The sequence below is a fragment of the Clarias gariepinus genome, chromosome 23 (assembly GCF_024256425.1).
Source record: "Clarias gariepinus isolate MV-2021 ecotype Netherlands chromosome 23, CGAR_prim_01v2, whole genome shotgun sequence".
Taxonomy (NCBI): Eukaryota; Metazoa; Chordata; class Actinopteri; order Siluriformes; family Clariidae; genus Clarias; species Clarias gariepinus.
The window spans coordinates 13,797,170-13,814,773 of NC_071122.1; the positions used below are offsets into that span (position 1 = coordinate 13,797,170).

Below are 17,604 nucleotides of genomic sequence, written 5' to 3' on the forward strand. Positions count from 1 at the left end.
TAGGAGAATTTTAAGGGATCTCAGTTACATCAGTTTCCCCTGTAAATGTGCCTTCATTTCTTGTTGTCCTCTCTATAGCACAATAAATAGTTAACAACTACTGAATACTGTTGAGATGCTAGAGTATATTTTACTGACTGCAGGAAGACAAGCTTTGATTTGAAACACACAGAAGCACATCTAAATTTACACCACAGAAATTCATTCATATCTGGATAGTGCAGAAAAAAATGATCATCATATATGTTTTATCTTCTCTTCTTAGAAAAAGTCAAAAGCCACATTCCGTTTTGTTGTTTTTTTCCTTTTGTTTTTTTGTTGTTTTTTTGTTTTGTTTTGTTGTTGTTGTTTTTTTGGTTCCCCTTAGTTTCATTTCATATTTCTGTTGTTCGAAATGTCAACAGCTCTTCAGCCGGGTTCTGTCTCTCAAAGAAAAGAAATTAAAAAATGAAAAAAGTAGAATTAACACAATATATCACAAGATTTTCAACACAACTCTGATTTCCATAGAGCCAAATAATAACTTAATTTACATCTTTGAGAACATAAAATCCAAAACAATCTGCAGCCTGTGATGGTCACATAAAATGAAAAAAAAAAATCCTTTTGTTAAATAAGCAATTTTTCTAAACTATATCCTTAAATCCAACCTGAAATAGATGCTCGTATTCAAGACGGACTGAAAGGTTTCATTTCCAAGCAGTGACTGTCAAATCTTTTTTTTTTTTTTTTTTAAAGAATTAAAACAAGCGTATAGAAATTAAACCTTCATCTTAAAGTCCAAGTTGAGGGCGAGTTTAAGAATGAGGGAACTGTTCAGAGTTCATCCCGACAATGTATAATACTAAGATGCCATGTTAATTATATGATCCCACTATATTTTGGTTTGTTTTATAATCGTCTAAAAATATCTACATTATATGACAAAATAGCAGGCAAGTCCAGCACATGTTTTGTAATAAAACACCTAGAGTGTAACTGACAGCTTGAGCTTTTCCAACTAATGTCTGCCATATGGTTTAAACCCTAATGTTTAAAAAAAAAAAAAATTAAAAAAGGACGCATCTATGTTTTTTTGTAAACAAATTACATTCTCTTTAGGACATAAATAAGTTAAAGTAGTTAGAGTCATTGAAGCAGAAACAAGGCAACATGCCAACAAAGATAAACTCTGTATATATTTATATATTTATGTATATTATATATAGTATTTTTACGAAATGCTATGTTCCATAGGTTCTTCTTTTTCCAACAGGTGCAAAATCTACTTGTGCAAGTCGAGCCCTGCAACCTCGATACACAATTTATTCATTAACCAAATAAATCTATACAGTAAGGTACATGCCACACACGATACTCAGAGATCATTGAATCAGAGTCTTAAAAGTTGCAGCCCACGGCACTTCCCACCAAATCATATCCAAGAATTTAATTCAAATAGTTTTTTTTTTTGTTTTTTTTTTCTTTTTCCCCAAAATAAAAACTCAGGGTAATGTACATTCATGCAGGAGAAGTAGTTAGAGTAGCTGAATTCGATTTAAATAATTCTCACTGTGGTCCATTGCATTTCAGGAAAAAAAGGGAGTGGTCAGTTTCTGTTTTTCAAGTCGATCCAGAAAACGTTCCAATTAAAATCTCAATCTCCTAAAAGCATCAGCGGAGAAATAGAAGGAAAAATATAACACGCTTCGGACCACACGTTCAGTCAGCCGCACATTTGTGCGCGTTGGCTCTTTATCGTGTATCGTCCTGTTTGAGGATTTTATTAGATTTTCCCAGGCGATCAGGGCTAGAGTGAAGTCTCCAGACTATGAAGGGGGCTCCCGGGACTGGACGAGGCAGCGGATTTACTTGTGTCGGTGGTGAGGTTTATGCCGCTGTCGATGGCATTGTTATTCTTGTTGGGGGATGATGGCTGGCTTGAATTCTTCCTGGCCGCCTCGTCATCTATGTCAGTGTCGTCTATGAGGGGGATGTGGGGTGTCGAGTCCTCTATTCTAAACTCAGGATGGGTCATGAAGTTGTGGATGGAGGTTCGAGATTCTGGTTTTTCCAGGCCTTCATAGAGCGAGCTACGGAACGCGTTCACCACACGGATCTGTGGAAGGACAAGAGTTTGAAATAAATGAGTTTCTTTTCATGGCAGGGAATAATATTTGGGGAAGATAAGAATGAGAGAAGGCCACAGGAACCGCCATAATCCGCAGCTTCAAAACTTAGAAAGGCATTCCCAAATTCACTACTCTATTGTGTACTGAGATGTTGTTGCACCACGTTTGAAAAATGAATTCAAACGATCGCTCAAAGGGTAAAAAAGAACTGCAAGTTAACAAAAAAAAAAAAAAAAGCCAGAGAAAATAAAATAAGCAGTGTCCCTTTTTTGCACAGCACAGAATACGGTATACAGTGAGATCCAGTTTGTTGTATACCTAGAGACAATTTCTGTTAAGGAAAACAAAACACATGCAGCTTTTTAATAGTAAAACAAGGTAAGAGGAAAAGATAAGATTTCAGACCCAGGATGAGCTTAGAAGAAACAGATCGAATGAGCTGACACAAGCACAGGATACGGAGAGATGGCTGAGATGAGAACATGAGCCAACAAATTCTATGCTTCATGAAGCATAGAGTCACAACACAATGGTAATATACCAAGCACCAGTACAACGAAACAATGAGAACATGCAGCTCGGGACAACACTAGGTGAAGACGCTTTAAATGAACACAGGCGCGCACACACACAGACACACACACTATACACCGAGTAAGAAAAGACAGGAACAGACTGAAGTCTGTTCGCTTGACAACGCCATGCGTTTTGTGTAAACACTCAAGTATAGGCCACAAAATTTTTGATCGTATTTGCTAAGACTGTCTCGGTTCTGGACGTGACTGCAGCTATGCATAATCGTACAAATATCTCGGAATACTCAATAGACAGGATCACTTTAAATAATCAGATCTTGATAGTATATATTAGGGATGTACTGTACCATCTGGGTAAATTAAATATCTGCAAGACTTAATAAACCCGTCTTGAATATGAGCTTTAACGATAAAAGAAAGTAAAAGGCTAACAATGTGACAATCAACAATAATTTTCCCACTACAATTGTGCTACAATTAGTGGCGCAGGTGCTCGTTTTGCAAATGTAATTTAGTGAAAAAAAAAAATTAAATGTGCAGCAACCTCTTTAAGGAATGTCTTCTGTAACAACGCACACTTTGATTTTAGTACAAATTTTAAAAGTTAAAGAGGTGTAACAGCCCCAGAGGTTAGGAGTTAAGCTTTTGGTTCGGAAACTTTAAGTGGTGATGCATGCATGTTTCTACACAGGTCTCAGATGTCCCCTGAAGTTTATCTGCTAACGTTCTTGCTGAAATTCCTCTCGGATAATGCATTCTTTTCATACTTCAAACACTCTCTGTCTCACTCCTTTAAATTCATGCAATATATTCATGTTATATTTACTCAATTAGTGAATGAAATATAATTGAGCGATCCACATGTTAGCAATTCACAAAGTAAACTAAAATGCATCATGGAGTGGTACTTATACTGTGATGTGTATTTATTTGTCTAACCTGACTATTTGACTTAATTGCGAGATAACGAATACTTGATTGGTGATTTCATTATTCCAATACTGACATGCCACAAATGTTCGAGCACATCCCCAAAATATACCTAATTTGAAAATCTTTGATAAACAAAATTAATAAACATCTAGATAATATAGTTAAATATTTTAATATTGCTTATATTAGTCACCTATCTGGTTGCGTTTTGCTTGCATGTCTTCTCTGTGAAGAAGCTCTTCCATCCCTTTGGCCTTTTTGTCTATATATACAGTGCAAAACCTATTTGTACACTTGTACTTTAAAGTAATACAGTAACTGCATGAAATTGTGACATGCCTATAATTCTGGCTCTTGCCTACCTGTGAAACAAAAGTCTTACACTACACAGTACATACTGCTATGCTATGTATTTTCATACCATCCTAAAGTGGGAATATCTTTCTGAAATCTGGCGCAATACATTGTTAGAATTCTAGCTACAGATCTAAATCATGTTTCATACTTTATTGATGCTATATTTAGGTATGCTATGAAAAAGAATGAAATATAGATAAATTTATGTGGATATGTGTGACGTAGGTATCTTGGTTCATTCATTAAACTAATGTTTATTCTTTCCTGTATGAATCGAAGAGCTTTAGCACAGAGGACATGCAAATCTTCTATCACACTGAGTGATGTGCAATAGGCTGCATATTAAACTGTTATACTATAATGCAGCGGAGGACCATTAGGACGTAGTGGAGTTTTACTGTGTGTTCACTTCCTAGTTAAGTACTAATAGCAAAGTCATCACCTCTTTCTAGGGATCTCTATGCTTGGAGTGTTGCCTGTATTTGCCCTGTCTCTGCTAATAAGGCTGCATGGCAGCCATTATGTACATTATGCTCTTAAGCCAGTCTGTAAGAGATCTCTCTTGAATACACATACTGTACAGTATGGGCTCCTTTATGAAACTGCTACATTGTGCAATAGTCTAGGCTCTTGCCTTGCGTTGATATACAGTACCATAATATTAGCTGTGCATTTAATCTGTTGAATTTATGTGCTGAGAGGAGTATCAAACATTAATTTTGCCGATGTGGCCTTAATGTTGGCTTTCAGCACATTTTTTCTGGTCCATCCATGTGCCATCAGGCATATTGGGCCACGGATACTCTCTAAACTGGAGATATATCCGTTGTTTGTATGGCAGTTACATAAGGTGTAGGGTTACCAGCTGCTACTTCCTGGGCTCTCTTCTTTAGAACACTATGTTTTTTGCCATTCTGAAAGACAGGATTTTCCTCCAAGTTGGGCACCAAGCTTTGAAAATGAGTTGTAGTATCTAAAAGTAAGGCAGAGTCTACACATATGAGTCACGCTCACCAAACTCTGTGTTTTTACAGTAACTATGTCTTGCATTGGAGTGGCCCATGCTCTCTGCCAGGTCCCAGTTCCCAAGGAGTAAGGTCAACTCCATGGGGCTGAGAAGTCAAACCCTGTGTTGGATTCTAACATTTTATTGTTTGCTCCACAATTGACTTTTGCCTTTTCCTAGAGCCTGGACACTGGACTTCCTACTGCACTTTCCTTCTTGCATCACAATTGCCACTATGCACTATGTCTCTGAGTGAACACAGATCAATCAATTCTAAATTGATTAAGTAACTCATGTATATGACAACATCTTCAATATTTTACAGGAATGCTTGAGTGCTTCGTAGTGTCTTAAAAAAAGAGAAAGTTTGTTCAGTTTTCTCAGTTTGTTGACTTTTGCAATTAGTCCTTGGCTAGGAAGCATGGAAATTCCAATTGTTCGCCCTGGTATTTCCAAACATCTATCGATCAAACAAGCATTGCACTGGACTAAAACATCCTACGAAATTATAGTAAAATGTAGTGCTTAGTGCTAAAGAAATAATCAACCTTCAACTGGCTCTTCTTTCCTTCTTTTTGATAATAAGGACAACTAAGGCTAATAAAGTCCAATAAAAGGGCAATAATAAAGGGGCAATAAGGCCAACACACAGAAAGAAATGAGAAAACGAATCACAGCAAATGGAAAATTGGCCTAAAATTCAGCAAGACTTGACAGCGTGAAGCCACGAGACAGAATGGGCCTCATCAGGCTCAGATTTACACATAGACTAGACAAGACAAGACTATGATGAAGACCCAACACTTTCTTCACACGTCTTCAAAGCTGTGTAGAAAGACATCATAATAATAATCATAAGAAAATATTTGCAACTTAATCACAAAGTACTGTTGCAAACAGATCTAGCTGAGGATATTGTTGGCTTATACTTGAATGTTTACGCAGCCTGGTGAGTTCGTTTGTTTTTGCAGGAGGTTATTAGTTCACATAAATTTAGCGACGGACAGAGGGTGGGGGACTCACAACCTGAAATTCACGCCGTAGGCTGCACCCTCACTCCAAGGCGATTAGCACTCTGAGGGAGACAAACACATATTGGACATTGAGACAAGAACTCCTCTGAGAAAGTGGTGGGTAAAGTGATTCATACATATATAGTAACAAGAAAGCAAAAGAACATCAGAAAAAAGCAGAAAGAAGCAGAAAGGATGGTCAAAGATGCCCACTGATGACATGAGTAAATGTACTCCTTATAGTAGAAATGTCTTGTTACTGAAGATCTGTCTTAAAATCCATATTTAATATCAGACATTTAGCCCTCCACTGCACAAATTGTCGCCATACCTGGAGAAAAGATATACAAATCATTGTAATGAATACTGTCTAAAATCCCTCCCTCCATCCATCCATCCATCAATCTACAGTATTCATCATCTATAGTGCTTGTTTTCTGTTACAGGGTCCACCCTGTAAGAGGCGCCATCCCATCAAAGGGCACAAGCACACAAACTTACACATCCATATAGTATGGCAATTTGGAAAAGCCAATCAGCCTACAACATGCCTTTGGAATGTGGGAGGAAACTGGAGTACCTGAAGAAATCCAAAAGAATGCTGGATTGTTGAAAACGCTTGGAATATTTACCTTGACATGTGATGAATGTAGCATTTAAGAGAGTGTCACTTAAATTTCAATTAAATACACTTTAATTAAATTCTATAAACGAGATCTTTTGAGTATATGTGATATTGCTTCTATACAACATGTCTATAAATGCCATTTATTATTCATAACAGATGATGATTTGTTTGTCTATTTTATCAGGTCGGCTCTGCCAACCCATATCATTCCACAACCGGCCTTCCGCAACAGTTAGCTTAATTAACAGGGGTGCAAGCATTTTGAAACTCTTCCTGGTACTATATCGCCAGAAGGTGAAAAGAATAAACCATGAAGGTAATGGACATTCCTTTTAATGTTGTAAGTTTCTCTTTATATTTCCACTTTAGACTATTAGCGATGTTAACTTCCAGGGTTCCAGGGTTGAATCCCAAATAGCGTTAAATACAAAGCTAGAGCACTATGTACATAGTACTGTAAACGTGTTCTTGTTCCAGACACCAAGTAGTGCCACTGATCAGGGGTTAGAGAAGGATTTGGGATTCAGCCTTGTGTTAGCCGCTAGTTAGTTTTGTAGCTCGCATTAGACGTGAACAAAACAACAGGACAGATCAGTAGCAATTAATTAAAAGCAGTTGATAAGGGAAAAAAGATGTGAATGTGGGTTTTGGCAGATAGTTGCTCTCGCCTCTTTACAGTACTATGGACCACACGACCTACTTTCACCCATACTGCCGAGTGACAATTAGTGTAATTAATGATTATTTAAGCACACATTTGGTTAAACATCCCAGTGCGGTTACAATCTATATCATAATTTGTGGAATGGCTCTCGTCCAATCAGATTACTCAGTTGGAACAAAGCGCCTGTGTAAGTGACAATAATACTTAACATATAACATTTCAGATATCAAGTGTTGGCTGTGTTATAATGATAATTACACAGTTTAGATTAACACAGAATAGTGCTTACTGTTGGCACTTGTGCTTTAACAATTTGGAATAAGGCAGCACATAGTGTTTCTAAATGGGATGTTCAGATATATTTAAATAGAATACTAAGTTACAAGGAATGGAGTGAAATGTACAATTAGTGGACGTTTGGACAATAGTAATATAAAATTTTGTCCTTTTATTAAAATAAAAAAAAATTTCTTAAAGTTACTAAGACTCTTCTACATAGTTTACACCCTTATTTTGTCGAATTTCTAATTTCCCAGAGGGCATCTAAGACAAGCACGCACAGAAAGTAGTCACTCACGGCCAGCAGGAACAGCAGCAGTGCTGGTAGGAGAGGAAAGGGCATTGGACAAGGACATGTGACTAGGACTAGAAACATTGGTTACATCCTGATTCTGGCTGGTGGTGGAGGACTGGCGCCTCAGTGCCCCCTGAAAGGAAGTCCCGCTCTTGAACGTGTTCACAACCTCGATCTGCAACAAGCGTACAGACAGTACACACATCAAAGAATCTACATTGCATCGTCAGTTTAAAGCTTTAGGATCGAAGGCACAATGTTTCAAACAACATCAGCTTTTTCACAGCATTTAGTTTAATACAGCATTATAGATTTCAATAGGCTAAGCAATTTAAAGCCTTTAAATGGAGCAGAAGTCTTTTTCTTTAAACTGCAGCTTAAGTGAACAGTGTACTGATGTAGAAAGTGTCCAAAGGTGTTCAGTACCTGCCATCTGACGGGAGCGCTGCTAACATGAAGAATTAGTAAAAGCAAACCCAAATCCATAGATCATATTGTGCAAACATTCACAAATATATCATCATTTTTCAGTTTTTTCATATACAAAAAAACAAAACAAAATCTTTTAAATGTAAAAGTGGTTGCTAGCAGCTTCTGACAAGTTTAGCAATAACGAGAAGACAAACGCAAATTTACTGTAATAATAAATAAAAATAAAATGGTGCCATCAAACTCCTTTGGTGACCAAAAACCTGGCAACCACGTTGAAAAAGCAGAACACTCATTAAATATACGTAGCACCCACATATTATTTACTCTGATTTCTTTTTTTTTTTCAATACAAAAACCTTGACTGCGAAATTCAAAATGTTTCCAAATTAAACTTGCAACTAAAATTAAATCTGCGCCCATAAATGTTTAAGTCATAATATGAAGTACAGAAGCGAACAGTTATCATTAAAATGTTTGCTGTGTCTCTGTGCGTCGCACCTGAGTCTGGATTCTGCTTAGACCGCGGAACCAGAGGATTTGTCCTCGTCGTAACTCCCTCTCAGCATGATCAATTTCCTCCTGATCCTCATTCAATTCCTCCTCCGGGACGTCGTCCTTCTGAGTGAGCTGACCAGCTCCTTTCAGGAACCTAAGCTTACTGTTCGGGATGGTCGATATCACCTGAATCACACCACGGGGATAAAGGATGGTATCATATCGATCATATTACTGTACATGTCTTGTTAATAAGCAGACTGATACTCTATTTTAGTCATCTGCAAAAAACTGCAAATCTATTTCTAACATCTTCAACATTGCCAAGATTTTTCCTTTTTTTTTTTGACATAATATGACATTTGCATGCTAGACTACACTGAAGATATTTTAACTGAAATATCGAGATACCTGTCCCCAGACCAGCTCCCCGAGTCCGAAAAACACACACCACATCCACTTTTCCACATCCAGAGGAGAGCAACTGAAGGGTTTTCCTCCAAACTGCACAATAACGATCTGAAAAACAAGCCCAGCATTCCTAAAGTTGTTTCACAGAATCCTTTTTTTTTTTATATTTCTCTCACTTTCTGGTTTCCCCTGCTCTGATTCTGATATCAAAATCCCCAGATTAGTGTTCACCCCATCAGTCTCTTACTCATGTATCCTATTACATATTTCCTGTAAGGTTCAGGACATGTTGTGAATTTAATGCTTCTAAGCTTCATTCAGCCAACCCCACCTACCAGATTATTCCCTCAACCACTGAAAGTACACACTGTACAATAGGAACTAAAAAGTACCTGACTAAACTACTGTTTATTCCAAAAACTAATTTTTGGCCCAAGTTCCTCCATTTCAAACCAAATCCTAGAGCCTCCCTGAGCCTAGTTTAGTACAGTATGATGGAATAACGCATTGGTTACTGTGTTTTGAATGACCAAGGTATACGTTTTTATGCAAATTACTGTAAAATAGTGTTTATCATTAATATCATCAAGCTGGATATTTCTTTCCATGATTGACTCGAGATTTTCATTTGGGTTTTTCCTCTTCCTCAGCCTCACCACATCAGATCATAGGGTTTTAACCGGATGCCATTCCTGCAGCAATCCACCAATTTAACCCAGGCTTGTGACTGGCACTGAGGATGCCCTCGTTCGGCCACAGGAGCATTAGTGAGATCAAACACTAATGTCTGGCAAGAAGGACGGAGGCGGAATCAGTGCTTCAGTTTATCCAAAGGTGTTCAAAGGGCGTTGAGAGGTTCCACTCCAACTTTGTCAGACCGTGATTTAATAACCCTCACGTTGTGCAACGGAGCACTGGCCTGCTGGAATCTGTGCTGGGTTCAAGTGAAGGAGAAGCACAATGCTGCAACATAAATGCTGGATAATTAAGAGCTACAACTTTGCGGCAACAGTTTAGTCCATCACAGCCATACTATGATGTTTAGGTGTCCATACTCTTTCAATCAAATCTTATACCGTATAAAATAAAACATCAATCTAGTTATCCAGTAACTGAACTTTAAAGAGAACGACTTCATATTAATAAAATGAAGATAAACTATATTTGTGTTAGTTAATACCTGAATTGCGAAGGTGCCCAGAACAATAGAGCAGAAGATGGGGTTTCTGAAAATGCCATCAAACACATTCCTTTCGCCGTGAATCTTGCGGGCGTTGATTTCATTGAAGAGCTGCATCATTACAAAGGTGTTGAAGATGATGGTGTAATGTTCAGATGGAGGTGAGTGCAGAGGTGCGTTCCTGCCACTGTCGATGTCAAAGACCTGCTCGCCTACACAAATGTGGTTATGCAATCAGTAATCTTTTTTTTTTCTTCCATGCGGTAAAAGTTCTATAATTCCAGAATTACTAGTTAATGCTTGATCACTTTAAAGTTTAACTAACCTCCTTTACCGGCATTAACAGGAAGCATAACCTTAAAGAATAATGAGGTCAAAAGCAAGACGTATACGATTGCTATGAAAAGACATACCAACGAACAGCAGACTGAAAATGATGATAAGCTGGTAAATGCCGTGGCCCAGGATGTTCTTGGTCATGGTGCTGGAGATAAGTGGCTTGTTGCGCCCGTATGGTTTCCTCATGAGCAGCGATTCAGTCGGTGGTTCTGTGGCCAGAGCCAGGGATGCAAAAGTGTCCATGATGAGGTTCACCCACAACATCTGTACAGCTTTCAATGGAGAATCCTGGTAGGAAAAAAAGCTAAAGTTGGTCAGAGATACAATACATTGTGGCCTTTGTGGTAATTACCCCATGATATGTGGAGTACTATAATAAACAATCAGAAATATGAATGTATTTATTAATCTTTTTAAATTAAATATTAATGAATTCAACCAAGTAATGCAGTGAGTAGCTTCTCACTCCTTAAACATACGTACATGTCATGGCAGAGATGTTACTCTGTTTCAGTAGTTTTGGAAAGAAATTCATTTGGCTCTGGACTGAAATGTGTATGTAGATATAATTATTTTTTTCTGTTTATTACCATTCTGATATACTGCACAGAATATCAGATTCATTAATATTCTGATACTATTCATAATCAGTATTTCTTCCCCTACACTGAAGGATAAATATTAATAAAAATGGTCTCTACCTCAGTGTAGAGAGGTTAGAAATAACCTTCATCTTGATTTTATTAGGCCAGTGTTCCTCAAGGAAATTCAAGTTATTATAGAAAGCTGGAAATGGGCCACTGGCCTCGGCCCAGTAACACTATGGTTTATGTTACTGCAGTCATGTTTAGAACTTGCCCTTCAAACTGAAGAATTATATACAAGATATTACATTACAAAGTTACTTCGGAAAAGAAAAGCCTAAAAAACATAATTTTTATATACTGTATATTGATAAACTATTAATTTTACTAATGCAGATTGGTATAACAAAGTTAACTGGTATATACAGATATATTTTTAAAAAATCCCTTTCCAAATGCTTTATACGTTTGTGATCAAATTTCAAATTGTATTATTGCATGTTCAGTGATTATCAACCCTTTTATAAGATAAAGGGAAAACTGAATGTATGCACACCTATATAATGTATACTGGTCTATAGTGTATGACATATCAGTATAACCTGTGTAATACAAGCTCCAGTAAATGCCACAATCACAGCCACCACATTAACGGTAAGCTGGAACTGCAGGAACTTGGAGATGCTATCATAGACATTGCGTCCCCACATCACTGCTTTCACGATACTGGAGAAGTTGTCGTCCGTCAGTATGATGTCTGAGGCCTCCTTGGCCACATCTGTGCCTGCAATTCCCTGCAAATAAAATGGGAAGATTTGTTTTTTTTAAAGAAAAAAAAAAACTTTTATATAACATTAAAGGAATTCTGAACGTTTTAAATCAAATCCAAAATAAGTGGAGAACATAATGTACCCTTGACATTTTCATTGTTATGTTTTTTTTTTTTTTTTTTAATTACTGTGGAAAATTGTGGTGCCCCATTTTTACATCTTATATCAAAATTTATATCAAATTATGTAGATTAAATAAAAGAAATCACAACAAATATTATACTGTGATAGGCTGCGTAGTGCATAAAGATCCAATTTAAGATTGTTTAATAATTACTAATTAATTCTTTAAAAATTCAACAATGTGATTTTCTGGATTTTTTCTTATTATTTTGTCTCTTATAGTTGAGGTATAGCTATAATAAAAATTCCAGGCCTCTCTCATCTTTTTAAGTGAGAGAACTTGCACAACTGGTGGCTGACTAAATACTTTTTCGCCCCACTGTAAGTGTGAAAGTGGCATAACTACAGGATATGATGTCCATGAACACAGGCTTCTGCAAACATCAAAGTGAAAAAACGCCATAGGACCTTGGCTTGTTGAGCAGAAAGATTATAAGACTACAATCCATAACCTGGATCAAACTTTGGGGTGTCAGGGATTTTTGGGCCATTATTTAACCATACATTTTTCTTACTGTGGGATACAACAATTTGAGCCTGTCATTATCTGAGATGATCCACTGCTCAAAATGCACACTAGGAGGCACTGCTGCACTTTTTGTTTTTCATCTGGAGGACACAAAATGGCGTGATGCTGTGTGTCAGTGTGACGTTAGCTGGGAAATGAGGACAGCCTGAATTCGTGTGGCACAGGAGAGCAAAGACTCGAAGGATGGAATTACAACTTAGCAGCCTGATTTTTCTCTTCTGGCATAAAAAACTGAGCAGTTGGTTTGGCTGCGGTTTGAGTGTGTTTATGGCTGAGGTGGAATATACCATGGCAAAGCCAACATCCGCTTTTTTCAGAGCAGGTCCATCGTTGGTACCATCGCCTGTGACAGCCACGACCTGCCTCTGCTCCACCAGCGTGCTGTCAATTATACCTGAGAGACAGCATCATTACAGGATGATGATAATAATAGTAATAAATAAATAAATAAATAATAAAATCAGACTATCTATTTATTTGTATTGATACCTCACCTGTGAGGGTGTATAAAAGCATGTACATATACTAACTTTATAACATTAAATGCAGCAAAAAAGGTGCTTGGCATTTTTTTAATGCAAATTACAGTAATATTTTAGGTAAAACGGCATACATTTTATTACAAATCATGAATCTAGCATTAAACTAATTAGTAAAATAATTGACACTACTGTATATATTAGCTAATAGCACCTGTAATGACTGTTATAATAATAACAATATGATAATAAATTATAACTGTTATAGAGTTGTAATAATCAGTTGTACAGTAGTACATGTACGACTTACTTGTACATGACATGATTTGCCAATTAATCATAAACATATTGATCACTAATAGTCTTGTTTAGCTAATTTGTCTATAATTTGTAAACTTTAATTACTTAGGCATTATCTCTATTGTTACTATAGTGTACAAATCCTTGGGTTTGTAAAGGCAAAATAACATGTTATTTGACATTAAAAACTATTATTTATTAAAAATTGTCAAAAGTGCTTTTCACATTATGAAAAGATAAAAAGTTAAATGGAATATTTTTCGCATTTTATGTTTCAATAATAATAATAATAATAATAATAATACATTTTTATAAAAAATGTAATTAGGCTTACATTAAAAATAATATAAAAACGACTTCAATATAATTAACAGATGATGCAAATTTTCTTACCTTTAACGAGCGTGTGCTTGTCTGTTGGAGAGGAGCGGGCTAACACTCGCAGCTTGGGCCAAACCTTATCAATGCGCTCTTGTTCAACCTATAGAGGACATGCACACAAGTCATCAGGGCAGTAAATTACTGCAAGTGTAAATGAAACACAATCCTAAGTACCTAAAGTCATCTTCATAGTGTTACTGGCTTTACTTATTAGCATGAACATGGAGGTAATTAGAATAATACTCATACAGGGAAGCTAGGAAACTGAACTGTATCAGTAGAATGTAATTATTTTTCTAATGAAGTTGTAAAGATCACCTTGTAGACAACAACTTTAACACAATAGAGTTAATAAGTCTTTAAAAACAGTTATGTTATAGGTAATGTCAGAAGTATTACCCTAAAAATTATGAATTGACAGTATGCATTTATTGACTATATAGTGCAAGGAAGAATAAGACGTAAATGTAATATATATAGTGTATATACTGTATATAAAAACCTAAATTTACACATGCTCGATCAGAGTTTATTTCTGGCACTGCGTCTATTTTTTTTCCTCGTCTATCTTTTCCTTAGGGTGCCACAGTTGATCCATGGTTAAGAGCTGTAATAAGGCCCAAACACTTCTGCTGGGACCGCAACGAGCCATATCTTAATCCACCAAACCCTAATGCAAGACAAGTCACTGGTCAGTGAAGTTGATGTGCATTTACTGAAAAATGTATAAACACCATTCGCGGCCAAACAAAAATGTGTGTGCCAAAATATTTATTCATTCATTTTCTCCACCACCTTATCCTGTGTCATGGGTCATAGAGAGCTTATCCCATGAGACCTGGGGCATGAGGCAGAGTACACACTGGACAGGGTGCCAATCCATCACAAGGCACGCCCACATCTATAGACGATTTTGGGAATGCCAATTAGTCTAATTTGCATGTCTGAATTGTGAGAGGAAACCGGAGTAGCCATAAGAGTACCAGAGTTTGTTCTGATAGCCACCGACTACATGGGACCCAACATGGACAGCAGTCTCAGAACACACTTCCTGATGCATCATACAGTAAGACTGTAACCAGAAAGGACAGAGCTGTAGGACAACTGCCTTTGGAGCATTGGGACATTACAGGAATTCAATCCATATTAGTGCTCAAGACCAGGCTGTATCATTGCGGAACTGTTCCGCTGTGGTACGCCTTAGACATAGTTGAGAATACATATTTGTGACCTGGAAAGTACCCAAGACCACCACAGGATGTTTGGAAGTGTGGATGTACACTATGTGGATATTATTGTAAAATTACCCTGCTCATGATCCAAGACAAGTGTAAGGGCCGGGTGGGTTTGGTGCCCAAATTTTCATACCTCACCAGGCTCTTGGAGTGGGCATTAACGTTACTTTCAATTGCTCAAAGACTACACTGGGCATACTGCATGGACTCTACAACGTAGTAGTGTATTTAGCAAGGATAAATTATCACATGAATGTGTGACGTGTGCATTACATGAATGTGTGGATGGACGTCTTTTAATCCTGAATGTTCAGTACCTCTCCCTTTTCATTGCGAATCCTCCTGTTGAATTCTTTCCCTTCGATGCACAGGAAGTCCTCTCCAGGGTGGATGATGCCACATTTAATGGCAATGGCTCTGGCGGTGTTAATGTTGTCACCAGTGACCATTCGCACTGTGATGCCAGCACGCTGACATTTACGAATAGCTTCTGGCACCTGTGGGCATTAAGTAGCGTACTGTTAAAGATTTTAGAGACTAGTGTTGGTACAATATATAAACCAGTTTTGGATGAACTAAACAGAGTGCTGAATTCAAAGTAATCCTTCTTTGTGGGGCCTTCTGATTTTAAGTGAGCTCTCCCTTTGTTGCCAGGGAAAGTTTATTTATGTTTGGTCTGACCACCAGATGGAAGAGGAAGAACTTCATCAATAATGAACAGTGGAAGAGGAAGGTGACTGGTAACGTTAGACCTTTAACTCAAATGGATTTGTTTACCGATTCTCAGGTATCTGTTGGTTTATTAGTTAATGGGGCCAACCTGACAACAACTGCAATTACGACTTATTATACTGTATATTAGTTAATATATTACTATTTATGACCCAATTGTTTATGATTCGATTACATAAATAATGGCCAAATCAATTTGACCTCATAATGGCTTCTTGTGTTATATAACATAATAAATAAAAGAATAAAAACACAAAACAAAAATAAATAATACATAACTAATTGGCAAGGTAAACTTCGTATGTACAGTTTTTGTATTATATATTTTAGATTTTAAAGAATGCAATTAAATAATGTCTGTAAAGTCAACACGATCTTGTTTTTTTGCTAAATGGCAAATTTGTTTAAATTTGTACATCACAAGATGGATTTTAAAGTAGTAATGATAATAATAATAATAATAATATTAATAATGATAATAATAATAAATGTCTTAGAAATGACTGATCAAAATAGTGACAATAGTAGCTATCTCTTTTTCTAATCTCTTTATTCACACTCCAAATTAAGTGCACACACACACACACACACATACACACACAAACGCACACACACACCCTCCCATTAGTAAGGTCCTCAATGCAGGAAGAGTGCAATGCTACATTTCCACCAGAATTCTTCACTACCACAACTCTACTACTATAACATCGATAATTCTTCTGGATCAGATTCTTGACACAAAATACCATGAACATGAGGGTTTAGGGCTCCCTAATCCCATTGTGACCCTTTCATCTAATTGAAGATGTAAGAATCACTTCTAAAATATATGTATAGAGTGCATAAGGTTTCTCTGTGTGTAGCAACAAAATAATTTTGACCTCTTATACACTGCTCATGAGCATGAATATCATGGTAATAATAATAATTTCTTTGAATTGATCATTTTCTGGGAAAGAACGATTGTATATCATATAGTACGAACGTAATAAAATCACAAGGATTTGGAAACCAACTACATTTATTTTTGGTTTTCTAATATGTACACATGCTACACATGTACACACTGACTACAGCTTGGCAAAGTTTTACAACACTGTATTGACCAACGCACAGTAAAATGGGAAAGTGCAGGGAGCTCAGTGCAGATCTGTGTGGCCACATGGGCAGGGTCTAGAACAGGGGCGTCAAATCATCCCCAGAAAGAAAATTAAAATGTAGTCCTCCAACCTTAACCTACAGTACCTAAAGCAATTTAAAAAAACTCTTTGAGTAATTTAATAAAAAAAATACAACAAATAACTAAATAAAAGCGACGTGATCAGCCCATAAACACCACAATCCCCACCTCTGGTCGAACAGGATCCTCAATTCCAACCACACAAATCGCAGTCAGGTCAGTTAGGATGATGTTTTCATCCTCCCAGCTTGGCTCAGGATCACCAGAAAAGTCTCTATAACCCACACAGATGGTCCTTAGACCATCACAAGCCATGGGTTCAATCACTTTCTTTACCATCTCGTCTCTATCTCGAGGTCGGAAAACCCGCGGCTCACCCGCCTCGTTCAGAATCCGACTGCACCTAGAACATGGAAAACATTTTAAATCGATTAGAATTATAATTATTAACAGTTTTTTCCATTAGAAAGAAAAGAATAAATAGGTAAAATGTTCTCGGATCTTCAATTCAAACATTCAACATAGAGAAATTTGTACAGAAATACACACTAG

At 37.0% G+C, this 17,604-nt stretch overlaps 1 protein-coding gene across 9 annotated transcripts in view; it reads right to left on the reverse strand.

Moving 5' to 3' along the window:
• Positions 1 to 727: 727 nt before the first annotated feature.
• Positions 728 to 17,604, reverse strand: part of atp2b2 (ATPase plasma membrane Ca2+ transporting 2) — an 81,232-nt gene continuing 64,355 nt past the window's right edge. For 3 of the 9 annotated variants that reach the window (XM_053483937.1, XM_053483934.1, XM_053483931.1), the window contains 10 exons: positions 17,221 to 17,455; positions 15,458 to 15,637; positions 13,918 to 14,005; positions 13,033 to 13,139; positions 11,866 to 12,057; positions 10,754 to 10,967; positions 10,341 to 10,552; positions 9,161 to 9,268; positions 8,753 to 8,935; positions 728 to 2,098 (listed from right to left, as the gene is read on the reverse strand). In XM_053483937.1, coding sequence (XP_053339912.1) covers positions 1,790 to 2,098; positions 8,753 to 8,935; positions 9,161 to 9,268; positions 10,341 to 10,552; positions 10,754 to 10,967; positions 11,866 to 12,057; positions 13,033 to 13,139; positions 13,918 to 14,005; positions 15,458 to 15,637; positions 17,221 to 17,455 — 1,828 coding nt within the window. In that variant the 3' untranslated portion in view covers positions 728 to 1,789. Of the gene's footprint in view, positions 2,099 to 5,966; positions 6,019 to 7,825; positions 7,998 to 8,752; positions 8,936 to 9,160; positions 9,269 to 10,340; positions 10,553 to 10,753; positions 10,968 to 11,865; positions 12,058 to 13,032; positions 13,140 to 13,917; positions 14,006 to 15,457; positions 15,638 to 17,220; positions 17,456 to 17,604 lie in introns of all 9 variants that reach the window. The other 6 variants (XM_053483938.1, XM_053483932.1, XM_053483936.1 and 3 more) reach the window with 5 other exon arrangements.